Raw genomic sequence first — 18,582 nt, 5'->3', positions numbered from 1 at the left:
AGATATCACCTCACTCCTGCAGAAATGGCCACAATTAAAAAACTAAAAAATATTAGATGTTGGCATGAATGTGGTGAAAAGGAAACAATTCTACACTGCAGGTGGAAATGTAAACTAGTACAACCACTATGGAAAACCTTAAGTATGAAGATTCCTTAAAGTAGTAAAAGTAGAACTACCATTTGATCCAGCAATCCTACTACTGAGCATCTACCCAGAGGAAAAGAAGTCATTATATGAAAAAGACACTTGCACACACATATTTATAGCAGCACAATTTGCAATTGCAAAGTTACGGACCCAGCCTAAATGCCCATCAGCCAACGAGTAAAGAAAATGTAATATATATATGCATACACACACACACACACACACACACACACACACACCATGGAATACTACTCAGCCATAAGAAGGAACAAAATAATGGCATTCGTAACAACCTGGATGGAGGTGGAGACCATTATTCTAAGGGAAGAAACTCAGGAATGGAAAACCAAATAACATATGGTATCATTTATAAGGGGGAGCTAAGCTATGAGGATGCAAAAGCATAAGAATGATATAATGGACTCTGGGGACTCAGGGGGAAGGGTGGGAGTGGGGTGAGGGATAAAAGACTCTACATTGGGTACAGTGTACACTGCTCAAGTGATGGAAGCACCAAAATCTCAGAAATCACCACTAAGTAACTTATCCATGTAACCAAACACCACCTACCTGTTCCCCTCAAACTATTGAAATAATATTTTTAAAACAGGTCACATGAATCCTACGAGTTAGGTGCCACTATTATTCCCATTTTGTAGGTCGGGAGACTGAGGCCTAGAGTCATAGTTAAGTAACATGCCCAAGGTCACAAAGCTGCTAGTAAGAGAGAACTGAGATTTGAACCCAAGAAGTTTAGCACTAGAGTCCATGCTTAAACCACAACTATTTATCCACAGATAATATGACTAAAGCTAATCTATTAATATAGAGTACTTCTTCTGTCCCAAGGCCCTATGTTAAGGACTATACATAAATTATCTCATAGATCTTATGAGGTTGGAGCTCTTGACCCTAAATTATTATGCAGTATCTTATTTGATTCTTTTTTTTGAGACAGGGTCTCTTTCTGTCACTCAGACTGGAGTGCAGTGGTGTGATCACAGCTCACTGCAACCTCCACCTCTCAGGTTCAAGCGATCCTCCCACCTCAGCCTCCCGAGTAGCTGGGACTACAGGCACACGCCACCATGCCTGGCTAATTTTTGTATTTTTTGTAGAGTCACCATTTCACCAAACTGTCCAGGCTGGTCTCAAACTCCTGGGCTATAGCAATCCTTCTGCCTCGGCCTAGGATTAAAGGCATGAGCCACCATGCCCAGCCTTATTTGACTCTTAAAGCAATCCCATGAGTTGGCTATTAGCATGTCCATTTTACAGATAAAAATAATGAAGCACAGAGAAGTTAAGCAACTTGATGCACATGTGGAAGTATCAACTCCCTTTCAGCAACACTTCCTATACACACTGTAGGGATCCATATAATATAAAATAATGCAACAAAATTTACTACACAATTTCTACCTCAGAGCCAAGTTCTCTCAGCTTTTCAAGGCCTCTGTTCTAAAGTGTTAATGGGAAGGAGTAACAATGGCCTTTCCTCTTTTCTCAACTTGGGAGGATTACAGTGACCCTCTCCAACAGTCAGTGGCCTGCTTTTGGTTCCCCCTTAGTAGGGGAACACACCCACACAAGCTCTGTCACTGGAAGCCTGTTTACAGGGCTTGGATGCTGTATATAAAAGACATCATTGTTTGAGTTTTGATTTTGTTTTGTTTTGCTTGGAACTGGTTTCTGGAAAAGACAGACTAGCAATCCATTACTGGGGACCACCACTCTGCTACCTCTGTTTAACTCAGTGGCCAATGACAGTGAAAATAAACCAAGTACTTCTACTACCAATCTTGATTAGCAGAGCAAAAAAACAGTAACAACAGGGAAGGCACCCGGGGTAGGCTTACTTCCACTTGGAGGGTTGCACATCCTTTCAGAAAGTCATTGATGTTGTTGATGCAGTCAGCTTCAGTTTGGGGATCTAGACAAAACTAGAGGAACACAGTGAAATGTCACTTGGAGATTGTCATCCCATGCCAAGCAAAGTATATTCACCATTTGCTGATAACTAGAGAAAGCAGGCTTCTTAAGGTGTGGGGCAACACTGCTGTCAATCCAGGAAGAGAAATAACCACTGAAGGAAGTGATGCAAAAATCTAAACGGTCGATCTTTGTTTCAAATGTCACCAAACCTTTAGTGGCAAGTCGTGTCTACTTACAAGCTTTCTCTCATGCCTTCTATTCCAGCGTGCTGATGGCAAATTAGGGAGACCAAGACAGTTTTTTGAGCTTAGTTCTTCTTTCAAGAAAGGAAGCAATCCCTGGTACCTCTCTCTCTCCTCCTTCCCCCTGATAATTTAATAAAATTATATTTCCCCTTGGCTGTTCTCTACATTTGATCACATTTCTTTACATTTTATCACTATTTAATCATTCTCAAGTTTAAGAAACTATAAGTAAATTTATTTGCTCAATAAAAATACAAACTGGTTCATGAAGGCAAAAGTGATAGACTCACAGTCCATGATGACCTTAAGAAAGTAAATGTAAAATTGTACCTTTAAGCTACTTAAAGTGCCTACCTAAGAAATTATCTATTCTTGTGATCATGGGTTTCCAGCTATTAAAAATCTTGAATTGTTTTAAAGAGAGTAAAGTTAGTTTCACTTTGAACGCACATTGCATTCGAAACATATATCTGGTTTCTATTGCTTTTACAAACTTTATGTGACATTTTGAATTATTTCTCTTAGTTGCTATATAGTCTCTCCTTCAATGGATTTTTGTAAAAGGAAATCTACACTGATTTTAGTCAAACTGCCAAAAAACACCACCAAGATCTGTTATAAATCATTCCATTTTTCCACAGACTCGTAAGTAGCCCAAGTTCAAAACATGTCCTCGGTACACAAGGAGATGTAACTTGCATCTCCATGATAGAGCATACTTGTGATATGAGTGCTCTCCTTGTCGCCTATTGCCAGTGGTGTCACAGGTTTTCCCTATACTACAATTTGGGGGCCAATTACTAAAGAATAACATTTCATTTTCTTACATTTTCAAACTACAAAAACAGTAAGAAAGAATGTCTAACTCTTAGAAAAATATTAAAGTAGGAGATTCCCACGGCCTGGGAAATAGAAAAATCTCAAGAGTTACATGATTGCTGCTCTCTGGTGATAAGCAATCCCAAAGAGACTACAAATTTCCCTTACCTTTTCCACAGAGCCAGGCATGAGTCTGTTGATCAGTTTGCACAGAACTACCCCATTTTTCAGAGAGGACTTTAAAAACTCCTCCGGATCACAGATGGTCTTTTTAGGGGAATCTAAAACTCCCAAAGATATAAGCCATGTCACGATTTGTTCTTCTGGATTCATTACTGAGGACGGTACACTCCCAACAGCACTCTGGGGCAGCTGCAAGGACTAAGCCACATCCGCGATTGCATCTGCTGTTGTCTTCCTTTTTATGAGTTCTCTTCGGGTGCTTGCAGAGCAAAGGTTTAAAGCAACTTTTCTCAAACAACAGCGGGACCCACTCAAAATATGGGATTTTAAAACCACAGAGATCACGTTCCAAGATGTGGAAACAGATAACAATTAATGTAACAATCCTGGATAACACTGGTTTTTCCTTTTCAAAAGCTGTAAAACAAATTCATTAGGACAAAAAAAGAAGAAGAAAAACACATGCACACACGCACACACACACACACACGCACACAGAGTGCAAGAAGTTATAAGGGAAGAAAGTGAGAAGGATGCTGGGGAGGGAGGAGAGACAAGCAAGCAAGTGCTTTGGGAAACAGAGGTGAGCCAGCACTTCAGGGGACCTTGGAAATGAGACACTCATGGGCCAGTCTGGGAAAACACTGTCAATAAATAGTCTAGCCCCAGTGAAAATCTGGCTTCTGTTAGGAGGACGATGCCAACTGGCTCTTAGGTCAGACAGATCTGAGCCTCATGGGGAGATACGCTGGCACAACAGGGCTCAAAGAAGGTAGGCAGAAAATTCTTCCAAGAAATAACCGGATGTCCTCATACTATCTCCCAGAGATGGTGTGTCACGATGATTCCTTGCAAAACACGTTGAGTTGCATGGTGACAACGTGCCAAGCAAACGAAGATTGTGCCTGCTGTCAGCCATCACTGTGTATAAGCAGAAGCTAGAAGAATGGCATTTTACTTTGCAGCCAAAAAGCTATGTTTAGGGAAATAGGCTAAGGATAACATCTGACATCCTGTTTACTTGCATTCTTTAGCAATTCTTTTTCTGGACCTGGTTCCACTACATAATCCAGCTGCAGCACCCTAAGCAAAGGCTCAGACTCAGTCACATAAGTGGGTAAAATACATTTGAAAAAATAGAATGTTTGAGAACAAAAGAGCACTTGTCCTCTATCTACACTACAATGTGGAAGATTCATATTTCCCCAACAAAAAAACACTTTGCACTCAAAATACTGCTCTGAAAAAAAAAAAAAAACAGTCTATAACAAGAGATCTTCATCATTCTCAAACATTTTCAGAACCACTTGAAATAGGCATACTACTGGGAAATTTATGATAAGGCCAACTTTAATAGTATAACTCTATGTTGGCAAATGTGTGGCACTTACCATGATTACCTCTCCTCAAGCATGGGAGACATCAGATCATTTATAGCTCTTTCCTGGTAAGCCTCAGAATTCTTTTCAACACAGCTTCAGGCATCTACTACCAAAGAATCAGCTTAGATAACCCTACTAAAAATTTTCAAAGCTGCCCTTTCTTGCTCTGTCAGAACACTTGTCACATTTGACTATTATCACTTGTTGATATGATGATCTGACTCCTCCACCAGAATGTAAGCTTCCTAAACTCGGGGTCTTGTTTGTTTTATTTAACACTGTGTTACCAGCAGACTGCCAGGTATACATGGTAGATGTTTAAAAATGTTGATTGAATGAATGAATGAATAAATGAATGTATTCAGATGGCGTCCCTGATATAGACAGTAGCTGATTATAGCAAGGATTTTTTGTTTGTTGGTTAGTTTAAATGACTTAAAACAAATATTTTTTCTCGTTAATGATTTTTACCATTTTATTAAGCTGCAACTGACACATAAGGAACTGCATATATATGATTTAATGAATTTTGACATATACATACATCTTTGATACAATCACACAAATGCAATCCAGATAAACGTTTCCATCACCCCCAAAATCTTCCTTGTGCCCTTTCAATTCTTTCTTTCCCCTCTGCCTCCAAATCCCAGGCAACCACCAATCTATTTTCAGTGTCTATAGATTAGTTTGCATTTTCAAGAATCTTATATAAATGGAAGTACACAGTATGGTACTATCTTTTTCCTGGCTTCTTTAACTCAACATCATCATTTTCGGACTCATTCATGTTATTGTGTCTGTCCATAGTTCTGTAACAAGGTTTGTTTGATGTATTTGTGACTTAAGCAAAATAAGTATAGTCAATCAAAAGTTTTCACTGATGTTGACCCATGGCCAAATCTATGTAATGGAAATAAAAACAGAATCCATTTGTTGATAAATAAAATTCCCAAATCTGACGAACTTAAACACATTTTTATATGTCATCTGAACAGTTTTCACAATTGCTCATCAAAATTTTACTCTACAGACAAACAAAATCTGGCAGTATTATTGAGGTATCACTTATATCTTCTGATGAAGAACAAAGCCTGAGTAAATTTTGTGAACCCAGCCTCCTCCAAAACAGGCTTGAGTTCACCAAGGTCATCTGGATAAAACTCGGCCTCGTTTTGGACACTCACTATAGCAAATATTACTATGAGTAATAAAGTATATCAGAATGGCAAGGCCACTGCCTCAAGGCAAAAGAACCAGTTCTGTTTATATAAAGATTGGAAGTTACAGTTGGTGTGCTAAAATGTCAACAAATCTAGGAATTCCAGGGCAGTGGCAAGCATATAGGTGGAATGGGTACTCACGAAACCCAGGCTGGTTAGGGACTCAAATGAAGATAGAAAGGAATTGAAGAACTGAGGGAATGTGGGGAGAGGGGGAATTCAAAGACTGGGGTCACAGCAACACAAAGAGCAGGCTTCACACAAGAGCATGATAAGAAGAAGCAAAGCTCTCTCACCCTACCTCAGATCCTTGGTACCACACCCTCTGGGCCACTGAACCTGCCTCTTCAAGGGCTTTCCCACTTCCATCCTCTCATCCTAATGAACTCTCTAACAAGGCACATTTGGGTTGATTTTCCAAAAACTCCTCTAGTGTTAATACCTCTGTTCAAAAACCCTCAAAGGCTCTCTATTGCCTAAAGCAGTGATTGACAGAAAACAATGTTCATATGATCATCTCCTGTGAGGCATGAAGGAGAAAGGAAGGTAAGCATGGAACGTAAGCTAAAATAGGTAACATTTCATGAAAAATCAAAAGATCTTCAGGAAATAAGGCAAATGTGAACATTTGTTAAGACTGAATGCTGGGTACACTGGTACCTGTTTTACTATTTAGTTTTTTGTGTTTAAAATGTTACTAACTGATTCTCTTTCATTTCAAATCTACTAAGGCACTTACTTAAAAAGAATATTTGTGAGCTCTCTTCCCAGATACTCTAGTTCAGACGATCTGCAGTAGGATAAAGGAATCTGTGTTTTCAAAGTATCCCACTTGATTCTGATGCAGATAGACCAAGGTCACACTTAGAGAAATGAGTTTATTGGTCTCTAACCTTCTACCCCATTCTAATTTCTGCCAACACTTGGGTCATTTCAGTATCCACAAGAACAACAATCCAACATCATGACCTCTCAATTCCTTGACCTTCTCAACCTGTAATCAATTTATTACCTCTCATTTCCCCTTTATGCCTATTCTGTGAAAATGGACCTGGGGCCTTGAAATATTTTTGACTTTGCCAGCTGGCATGATATGAAGTTTTATCAATAGGCAGTGGTGGAGAGACATTGCAGGAAGAAGGGGTTTTACTTCCTGTTTTCTGTGTGCTCACTCCACAAGCTCCTGCCGAGCTCCCAGCTTTCCTATTGTCTACCTACTGCAGCACTGGTTTTTCCAACAAACAGCAGGTAGCAGCCTCCCTAGGCACTACCCTTGAGTGTTTAGGCAGCAAAGCATCTCTGATGAGACACCTTCCATGTGAACCAGCACCGTAGAGGGGTATATTTCAGCAAGTTCCAGAGAATATATGTCCAATAAGTTCCACCAACTCAGCACCAGAGCAACTTCTCCAATAAAGCCTGGATCTCAGGTGGAGAGGAGGGTTATCACAGCTCTAGAGGTATCAGCCATTACACATTATTTTTATATTGTCTGCTATTTATATCTGCTATCCCATATTTTTCAGAGTTTCCTTCACTTATTACGAGCCAATCCTTCAATACTCCAATCCCCTGTTATTGTTAATTCTTTATGTTAAACTTTTCTTGTTAAAATTACTATGTAATAGGCTGGGCACGGTGGTTCACACCTGTAATCCCAGTACTTTGGGAGGCCAAGGTGGGCGGATCACCTGAGGTCAGGACTTCAAGACCAGCTTGGCCAACACGGTGAAACCCAGTCTCTAATAAAAATACAAAAATTAGCCAGGCATGTGGGGCATCTATAATCCCAGCTACTCTGCGGGCTGAGGCAGGAGAATCGCTTGAACCCTGGAGGCAGAGTTTGCAGTGAGCCAAGATCGTGCCATTGCACTCCAACCCGGGTGACAAGAGCCAGACTCCGTCTCAAGAAAAAAAAAAAAAAATTACTATGTAGTGTCTATGTTCTGATTGGACACCAACGGATACATCTTATTATCTTAAATGTATACTTCCTCTCCACTTTAGCTAACCTCTTGGAAGGTTACACCTTGTACTTTTTTATCACACAAATTTCTCTGTCTCGTAAGTCATGAATTCCAACATTACTTTTTTTTTTTTTTTCAAGACAGAGTCTCGCTCTGTCACCCAGGCTGGAGTGCAGTGGCGCCATCTTGGCTCACTGCAACCTCCACCTCCCAGGTTCAAGCGATTCTCCTGCCCCAGCCTCCTGAGCAGCTGGGACCACAGGCGCACACCACCAGGCCTGGCCAATTTTTTTTACATTTTTAGTAGAGATGGGGTTTCACCATGTTGGTCAAGCTGGTCTCGAACTCCTGACCTCATGATCCACCTGACTCAGCCTCCCAAAGTGCTAGGACCACAGGCATGAGCCACTGCGCCTGGCCCAACATTATATTTTCTTAAAAAACTACCATCTTTCCAGCTTGCTTGTTACTCCCACTACAATTCCTTGACCTCATAGGTATCGCCAAATCATTTTTTTTTCTAAAATGATTATACAAATTTACATTCCCACAAGCAGGGTATGATTTCCCATTGCTCCATGTCATAGGTAACATTTGATATTTCAGACTTAAAATTTTGTTATTTCGTGGGTATGAAATTTACATTTCTATGATTACAAATGAGGTTGAGCATTTAATATGCTTATTGGCCATATATGTTTCCTCTTCTGTGAGATACTCCTTCCTACCGCCCATTTTTCTATTGGGTTGTTTGTCTTTTTGTTATTGGTTTGTGAAAGTTTGCTGTACGTTAAAGATATGAAATTTATGTCATTTATATGTGTTTGCAAATATCTTCTTATATCTTTGTTTTTCATTTTATGGTGTCTTTTAAGGAACAGAGGGTCTTCATTTTTAAAAATGAAATACTTTATCTCACTCTTGTGTAAAATAAATGTAGAATTTGGCTTTCCAAGCCTAAAATGCAGTTTCGTAATCATCAGAGACCCAGGATTCTACTCTCCTGCTTCCTTGCCATACTTAGCTTGTCACCTTATAGTTCAGAATGACTATTTATGTGAACTTGGCTTAGGCAATGGTTTCTTAGATATAACACCAACACAACAAGCAACAGAAGAAAAAAAATTGATAAATTGGTCTTCACTAAAATTAAAATTTTTGTGCTTCAAAGGTGTATTTATCCATTCTCATGCTGCTAATAAAGACATATTCAACACTGGGTAACTTATGAAGGAAAGATTTAACTGCCTCACAGTTCAGCGTGGTTGGGGAGGCCTCAGGAAACCAACAATCATGGCAGAAGGGGAAGTGAACATGTCCTTCTTCACACGGTGGCAGCAAGAAGTGCCAAACAAAAGGGTGAAAAGCCCCTTATAAAATCATCAGATCTCGTGAGAACTCACTCACTATCACAAGAACAGCAGCATGGGAGTAACTGCCCCCATGATTCAGTTACCTCCCACCAGGTCCCTCCCATGATATGTGGGGATTATGGGAACTACAATTCAAGATGAGATTTGGGTGGGGACACAGCCAAACCATATCAAAAGGACACCGTCAAGAAAGTGAAAAGACGACCCACAGAATGGAAGGAAAATATTTGGAAATCATATATCTGATAAGGGACTTGTATCTAGAATATATAAAGAACTCTTATAACTAAATAATAATAAAAAGACAAATAAGTATAATGGATAAAAATTGAGTAGACATTTCTTGAGTTTTTTTGTTGTTGTTGGTTTTGTTTTGTTTTCTGATTTTTTGTTTGTTTTTTTTTTGAGACGGAGTCTCACTCTGTCGCCCAGGCTGGAGTGCAGTGACACTATCTCAGCTCACTGCAAACTCCACCTCCCGGGTTCATGCTATTCTCCTGCCTCAGCCTCCCTAGTAGCTAGGACTACAGGCGCGCACCACCATGCCTGGCTACTTTTTTTTTTTTTTTTTTGTATTTTTAGTAGAGATGGGGTTTCACCATGTTAGCCAGGATAGTCTTGATCTCCTGACCTTGTGATCCGCCTGCCTCGGCCTGAGTAGACATTTCTACAAAGAAGATGTACAAATGGCCAATAGGCACATGAAAAGATGCTCAACATCTTTAGCAATCAGAGAAATGCAAATCAAAACCACAATGGGATTCCATTTCATACCCATTAGGATGGCAATAATAAAAAAGACAGACAATAACTACTGTTGGCAAGAATGTGGAGAAACTGAAATACTCATACAATGCTAGTGAGAGTGTAAAGTGATGGGGCTGCTGTGGAAAACAGTTTGCAGTTCCTCAAAATGTTAAACATAGTTACCATATGGCCCAGTTATTCCACTCCAAGAGAAATGAAAACATATATCCACACAAAAACTTATATACAAGTACTCACAGCAGCATTATTCATAACAGTAAAAATTGAAAACAACTCAAATGTCTATCACCTGATAAATTGATAAATAAAATGTTATAATGGAATATTAGTCATAAAAAATTAATGATGTATGGATACATGCTACATCTTGAATGAACCTCGAAAACATGCTACATGAAGGAAGTCAGACACAAAAGATAATATATTGTATGATTCCACTTATATGAAATATTCAGAATAGGCAAACCCCTAACAACATAAAAGTAGAACAGCAGTTGCCTAGGACTGGGGTGAGTGTTGAGAGGAAATAAGTTATCACTTATAGGTATGAGGGTTTTAAGGGGGAAGGGGAGCAATAACAAGAATGTTCTAAAATTGATTTGGTGATGGACAATTCTATGAATACAAGTAAAGCCATTGAATTGTACACTTTACATAATGTACAATAGCTTTTCAATAGTTAAATGGTTAAACAAACTGTGGTACATGCATATCATGGCATACTACTCAGGACTAAAAAGGAATAAACTATTGATATATGCAACAACTCAGATGGATCACAAGGGAATTATGCTGAGTAAAAAAAGCCAGTCTCAAAAAGTTATACGCTGTATGATTTCATTTATATAATATTCTTGAAATGAAAGACGTCCAGTGGTCTCACAATGCCAGAGGTACAATGTGTGTGTAAAAATATTGCCTCTGACAAACAGTACAAAAGCATAGAGGATTATATATTCTGCTTTCCCAAGGAGAAGTGAATACTTTTCTTCTGGAGGGGCAACTTGGGTTCTGGAGGCATTTTGCTGACAATCTGGCCTCTGGTGGTACATCAGGAGTCATTTTCAGCTTTTCCTACTCTTTAGGTTTTGCCAGAACCCACTGGGCAACGAATACTGGGAAACCTGCCAAGTGAAAAAAATTCAAAGGCATAGAAGACTGTTGTGTAAAATCACCAAATTGGATGGCCAGCGTGTTCTCTTCCCTACTCCATACCACGATGGGGTAGGTGATGATGCAGTCTGATCACAAAGAATTGACATCACACATAATGGAACCTTCATATATTGTGGGTTGAAGATTTTAAAGATGAATGTGGAAAAGCCTTTAACAAAGATGCATAGTCCAGTGTTCTCAGGGGCATTGGTGGAATGCTCATTCTTTATGACAAACTGAAGAAGCCATCTAAGTGCAATCTAACTAGAAATGAGAACCAAGAGAATCATGAGAATATGTACCATGCTTATTATTTCAACCACTGAGAAAGTTCCATTGTCCTTTTACCCAGGCCAGATCATGTCTGTAGACATGTCTGTAGAAAGATATAGAGAAGGAGACCCGCTGTGATCACATTTGATCATTGGAACTGATTATTCTGTATATTGATCATGGTCGGGGGCAGCAACCATCATTATAGGTCTACAGAGGACAGATCTGAAGCTAAGCAGATCTAGAAACCACTTAGTTTAAATGTTTCTTATGGTACCCTCAAGTTTTGTTTCAGAATTTTTTTAAAGCAGTCCCACTTGTACTAAACCACCACATACTATTTTTGCACAGTTGAATATTTGCAATATTGCTCTATGTTGGGCATTCTGCTGTAAAATAATAAATACACAAAATACTTTTTTTAAAAAAAATCAAATATCAATGGAGCATTGATTTAAATTATAATGCACCTATCAAATCAAATACTTAAGCAGCTTCTAGAAAGAATGATATAAATCATGTACTGACATGGAAAGATATCCAAAATATACTAAGTTTAAAAAGCAAATTGCAAAATAGCACATATGGTCTGATCCCCTTTGTAAAAATAGATGCTTAATTGTCCTTATTTAAAAAAATACAATGGTCAGTCATGGCAGCTCACGCCTGTAATCGCAGCTACTAGGGAGGCTGAGGCAGGAGAATGTCTTTAACCCGGGAGGCGGAGGTTGCAGTGAGTCAAAACAAGTCCAGGTGACAGAGTGAGACCCTGTCTCCAAAAAAAAAAAAAAAAAAAAAAAGACTAGAAACGCAGCTCTTTTTACTGAATATTCATTAGACGTTTCCTGAATATTCATTAGATGTTTCCTCAACTTCAGATGCAGGTTAAATTGATCATACCACTCAGTTTATCATACATATAAAAACTCTCCTCCCATTTTTTCCCTTCATTCACAAACACTATTCCCCTCACAGATGCCATTCTAATATGCATAATAAATGTCATTAAATATCCATGTTCTCTGACACTGTAGGTAATGCGCTTTTCTGTGCAGAAAAGAGGTTCAGGTTGTCCGTTGCACAAGAGCCTTAAAAAAGCAATGCTATTCACAATCACAGATATCTTAACATTTTTATAATTCAAAGACTCTAAGTTTAAGAACTCAGGGATTTCAGACTGGTGATTTCAATATGACTGAACACGATCAATTCAACATCCTATTTTCTCAGTTCTTTGAGGAACAGCCAGTTTGGTGAGTATCAGGAGCTCAGTTTTTGGCATGTCATCACAATTGAAAAGGCTATTTATCATCCAAGTACAGGTTCTCCTTAAAGCATTGAAAGAAGTTGGAAATTAGTTGACAAAAACTGAATGTACTATTTAAGAAAAATTTATTAATAATGCTAAACAAATTGTAGGGTCTCTTAAAATTGACACCACTTCTCCAACATAGAAACACTAGAAAAAGGCAAAAGACAATTCATTTCAACTGTATATCTGAGCCCATATATGATCTATATAACCCCATAGAACCAATCTATGATCAATTTCAAATTCAAATTTTAAAATATTATATAAATTCCTTATAAATTCTGGATATTAGGACTTTTGACATGTGCATAGTTTGCAAATATGTTCTCCCATTCTGTAGGCTGTCTGTTTACCCTGTTGATAGTTTCTTTTGCTGTGCAGAGGTTCTTTAGTTTAATTAGATCTCACTTGTGAATTTTTGTTTTTGTTGCAATTACTTTTGAAGTCTTCACCATGAAATTTTTGCCGGGGCCTATGTTGAGAATGGTATTCTGTTGGGTACTATATTCATTACCTGGGGTAATAATCTGTATACCAAACACCTGTGACATGCAATTTACCTATGTAACAAACCTACACATGCACTCGCTGAACCTATTATTAAAATAGAAGTTAGAAAAAGAGGCCGGGCACGGTGGCTCAAGCCTGTAATCCTAGCACTTTGGGAGGCCGAGACGGGCGGATCACGAGGTCAGGAGATCGAGACCATCCTGGCTAACCCGGTGAAACCCCGTCTCTACTAAAAAATAAAATTAGCCGGGCGAGGTGGCGGGCGCCTGTAGTCCCAGCTACTCGGGAGGCTGAGGCAGGAGAATGGCGTAAACCCGGGAGGCGGAGCTTGCAGTGAGCTGAGATCCGGCCACTGCACTCCAGCCTGGGTGACAGAGCGAGACTCCGTCTCACTCAAAAAAAAAAAAAAATAAAAAAAAAAAGAAGTTAGAAAAAGAAAAAAAATCCTTCCTATCACGTCGGGGTCAATGGGCATTTTGGCCGGTCGCGGTGTCTCACGCCTGTAATCCCAGCACTTTGGGAGACCAAGGCAGGGAGATCACCTGAGGTCAGGAGTTCAAGACCAGCCTGGCCAACATGGTGAAATGCCATCTCTACTAAAAATACAAAACTTATCTGGGCATAGTGGCCCATGCCCGTAATCCCAGCTACTCAGGAGGCTGAGGCAGGAGAATCACTTGAACCCGGGAGGTAGAGGTTGCAGTGAGCCAAGATCACATGTCACTGCATTCCTGCCTGGGCCACAGAGCAAGGCTCCGTCTCAAAACAAAAAGAAGCATTGTATAAAATATCATATTTAGCTCTTTTCTGGCTGAAACCATAGGGTGTCAAAGAGAAGTTTCCTGCTGTTCCGGAAACCCTTAAGAAAAAGTGGAGGAATTTCGCAGAGCCTGAGAAAGAAGTTTGCTCAAAAGATGCTTTGAAAGGCAAGGAGGAAGTTTTTGTATGAAAAAAATGAAGCACTGTCACAAGGAATATAGACAAATGTACAGAGCTGAAATCAAAATAGCTAGGATGGCAAGAAAAGCTGGCAACTTTCTATGTACCCGCAAACCCAAATTGGCATTTATCATCAGGATCAGAGGTAGCAATGCTCTGAGCCCAAAGGTCCGAAAGGTGTTGCAGCTTCTTTGCTTTCTTCAATGGAACCTTTGAGAAGCTCAACAAGGATTCAATTAACATGTTGATGATTGAAAAACCATATATTGCATGGGGGTACCCAAAGCTGAAGTCAGTGAATGACCTAATCTACAAGCGTGGTTATGGAAAAATCAATGAGAAATGAGTTGCCTTAAGTTGCTTATCAGCTTAAGGAGATTTGGGGCTGAGACGATGGGTTTTCTAAATATACAATCATGTCATCTGCAAACAGGGACAATTTGACTTCTTCTCTTCCTAACTGAATACCCTTGATTTCTTTCTCTTGCCTGATTGTCCTGGCCAGAACTTCCAACACTATGTTGAATAGGAGTAGTGAGAGAGGGCATCCCTGTCTTATGCCAGTTTTCAAAGGGAATGCTTCCAGTTTTTGCCCATTCAGTATGATATTGTCTGTGGGTTTGTCATAAATAGCTCTTACTATTTTGAGATACATTCCATCAATACCGAATTTATTGAGAGTTTTTAGCATGAAGGGCTGTTGAATTTTGTCAAAGGTCTTTTCTGCATCTATTGAGATAATCATGTGGTTTTTGTCTTTGGTTCTGTTTACGTGCTGGATTACGTTTATTGATTTGCGTATGTTGAACTAGCCTTGCATCCGAGGGATGAAGCCCACTTGATCATGGTGGATAAGCTTTTTGATGTGCTGCTGGATTTGGTTTGCCAGTATTTTATTGAGGATTTTTGCGTCAATGTTCATCAGGGATATTGGTCTAAAATTATCTTTTTTTGTTGTGTCTCTGCCAGGCTTTGGTATCAGGATGATGTTGGCCTCGTAAAATGAGTTAGGCAGGATTCTCTCTTTTTCTATTGATTGGAGTAGTTTCAGAAGGGCTCCTCCTTGTACCTCTGGTAGACTTCGGCTGTGAATCCGTCTGGTCCTGGACTTTTTTTGGTTGGTAGGCTATTAATTATTGCCTCAATTTCAGAGCCTGCTATTGGTCTATTCAGGAATTCAACTTCTTCCTGGTTTAGTCTTGGGAGAGTGTATGTGTCCAGGAATTTATCCATTTCTTCTAGGTTTTCTAGTTTATTTGCATAGAGGTGTTTATAGTATTCTCTGATGGTAGTTTGTATTTCTGTGGGGTTGGTGGTGATATCCCCTTTATCATTTTTTTATTGCGTCTATTTGATTCTTCTCTCTTTTCTTCTTTATTAGTCTTGCTAGCAGTCTATCAATTTTGTTGATCTTTTCAAAAAACTAGCTCCTGGATTCATTTATTTTTTGAAGGGTTTTTTGTGTCTGTCTCCTTCAGTTCTGCTCTGATCTTAGTTATTTCTTGCCTTCTGCTAGCTTTTGAATGTGTTTGCTCTTGCTTCTCTAGTTCTTTTAATTGTGATGTTAGGGTGTCAATTTTAGATCTTTCCTGCTTTCTCTTGTGTGCATTTAGTGCTATAAATTTCCCTCTACACACTGCTTTAAATGTGTCCCAGAGATTCTCGTATGTTGTATCTTTGTTCTCATTGGTTTCAAAGAACATCTTTATTGCTGCCTTCATTTCGTTATGTACCCAGTAGTCATTCAGGAGCAGGTTGTTCAGTTTCCATGTAGTTGAGCAGTTTTGATTGAGTTTCTTAGTCCTGAGTTCTACTTTGATTGCACTGTGGTCAGAGAGACAGTTTGTTATAATTTCTGTTCTTTTACATTTGCTGAGGAGTGCTTTACTTCCAACTATGCAGTCAATTTTGGAATAAGTGCTATGTGGTGCTGAGAAGAATGTATATTCTGTTGATTTGGAGTGAAGAGTTCTGTAGATGTCTATTAGGTCCGCTTAGTGGAGAGCTGAGTTCAATTCAATTGCTTCAAAAACAATCAAATACCTAGGAATCCAACTTACCAGGGATATGAAGGACCTCTTCAAGGAGAACTACAAACCACTGCTCAGTGAAATAAAAGAGGACAGAAACAAATGGAAGAACATACCATGCTCATGAATAGGAAGAATCAATATCATGAAAATGGCCATACTGCCCAAGGTAATTTATAGATTCAATGCCATCCCCATTAAGCTACCAATGACTTTCTTCACAGAATTGGAAAAAAACTGCTTTAAAGTTCATATGGAACCAAAAAAGACCCCGCATTGCCAAGACAATCCTAAGCCAAAAGAACAAACCTGGAGGCATCACGCTACCTGACTTCAAACTATACTACAAGGCTACAGTAACCAAAACAGCATGGTACTGGTACCAAAACAGAGATATAGACCAATGGTACAGAACAGAGCCCTCAGAAATAATACCACACATCTACAGCCATATGATCTTTGACAAACCTGACAAAAACAAGAAATGGGGAAAGGATTCCCTATTTAATAAATGGTGCTGGGAAAATTGGCTAGCCATAAGTAGAAAGCTGAAACTGGATCCTTTCCTTACTCCTTATACGAAAATTAATTCAAGACGGATTAGAGACTTAAATGTTAGACCTAATACCATAAAAACCCTAGAAGAAAACCTAGGGAATACCATTCAGGACATAGGCATGGGCAAGGACTTCATGTCTAAAACACCAAAAGCAACGACAACAAAAGCCAAAATTCACAAATGGGATCTAATTAAACTAAAGAGCTTCTGCACAGCAAAAGAAACTACCATCAGAGTGAACAGGCAACCTACAGAATGGGAGAAAATTTTTGCAATCTACTCATCTGACAAAGGGCTAATATCCAGAACCTACCAAGAACTCAAACAAATTTACAAGAATAAAACAAACAACCCCACCAAAAAGTGGGCAAAGGATATGAACAAACACTTCTCAAAAGAAGACATTTATACAGCCAACAGACACATGAAAAAATGCTCATCATCACTCGCCATCAGAGAAATGCAAATCAAAACCACAATGAGATACCATCTCACACCAGTTAGAATGGCAATCATTAAAAAATCAGGAAACAACAGGTGTTGGAGAGGATGTGGAGAAATAGGAACACTTTTACACTGTTGGTGGGACCGTAAACTAGTTCAACTATTGTGGAAAACAGTGTGGCAATTCCTCAAGGATCTAGAACTAGAAATACCATTTGACCCCGCCATCCCATTACTGGGTATGTACCCAAAGGATTATAAGTCATGCTGCTATAAAGACACATGCACACGTATGTTTATTGCAGCACTATTCAGGATAGCAAAGACTTGAAATCAACCCAAATGTCCATCAGTGACAGACTGGATTAAGAAAATGTGGCACATATACACCATGGAATACTATGCAGCCATAAAAAAGGATGAGTTTGTTTCCTTTGTAGGGACATGGATGCAGCTGGAAACCATCATTCTCAGCAAATTATTGCAAGAACAGAAAACCAAACACCACATGTTCTCACTCATAGGTGGGAATTGAACAATGAGATCACTTGGACACAGGAAGAGGAACATCACACACTGGGGCCTATTGTGGGGAGGGGGAGGGGGAAGGGATAGCAGATATACATTAGGAGATATACCTAATGTAAATGGCAAGTTAATGGGTGCAGCACACCAACATGGCACGTGTATACATATGTAACAAACCTGTACGTTGTACACATGTACCCTAGAACTTAGAGTATAATAAAAAAATAAATAAATAAATAAAATGTGGCATGAAATTTTAAAAAAAATAGACAAAAGCTCCTTTTGTAAACCGATGTTTGGGGTTCTGAAAAAAAAAAAAGAAAGAAATGAGTTGCCTTGACAGATAACACTTTGATTGCTCGATCTCTTGGTAAATACAGTATCATCTGCAGGGATGATCTTGTTAATGAGATCTATACTGTTGGAAAATGCTTCAAAGAAACAAATAACTTCATGTGGCCCTTCAAATTATCCTCTCCACGAGGTGGAATGAAGAAAAAGACCTCCCATTTTGTAGAAGGTGGAGATGCTGGCAACAGGGAGGATCAGATCAGCAGGCTTCTTAGAAGAATGAACTAAGGTGTCTACTGTGATTATTTTTCTAATCTGGTCAGTTAATAAACAGTACATGCTTTCAAATTGAAATAGATAAGTAAATAAAATGTCATATTTAAAGGAAAAATTTAAAATAAAGATTATAATGGCTGTATTCATTTCCTATGACTGCTATAACAAGTTACCACAAATTCAGTGGCTTAAAACAACAGAAATGTATTCGCTCACAGTC

The 18,582-nt window shown here is 39.1% G+C and overlaps 1 protein-coding gene across 3 annotated transcripts in view; it reads right to left on the bottom strand.

The window, feature by feature from the left end:
* Nucleotides 1-3,807, bottom strand: part of ARHGEF6 (Rac/Cdc42 guanine nucleotide exchange factor 6) — a 126,916-nt gene extending 123,109 nt beyond the window's left edge. Inside the window, exons 1-2 of one of the 3 annotated variants that reach the window (XM_023198878.2) lie at nucleotides 3,318-3,807; nucleotides 2,010-2,093 (exon numbers count right to left, since the gene is read on the bottom strand). In XM_023198878.2, coding sequence (XP_023054646.1) covers nucleotides 2,010-2,093; nucleotides 3,318-3,482 — 249 coding nt within the window. In that variant the 5' untranslated portion in view covers nucleotides 3,483-3,807. The remainder of the gene's footprint in view (nucleotides 1-2,009; nucleotides 2,094-3,317) is intronic. The other 2 variants (XM_023198879.1, XM_023198880.3) reach the window with 2 other exon arrangements.
* Between the last annotated feature and the right edge of the window lie 14,775 nt (nucleotides 3,808-18,582).

This window comes from Piliocolobus tephrosceles, chromosome 12 (genome assembly GCF_002776525.5).
Source record: "Piliocolobus tephrosceles isolate RC106 chromosome 12, ASM277652v3, whole genome shotgun sequence".
Lineage (NCBI taxonomy): Eukaryota > Metazoa > Chordata > Mammalia > Primates > Cercopithecidae > Piliocolobus > Piliocolobus tephrosceles.
This window is presented reverse-complemented; position numbering and strand designations above follow the sequence as displayed.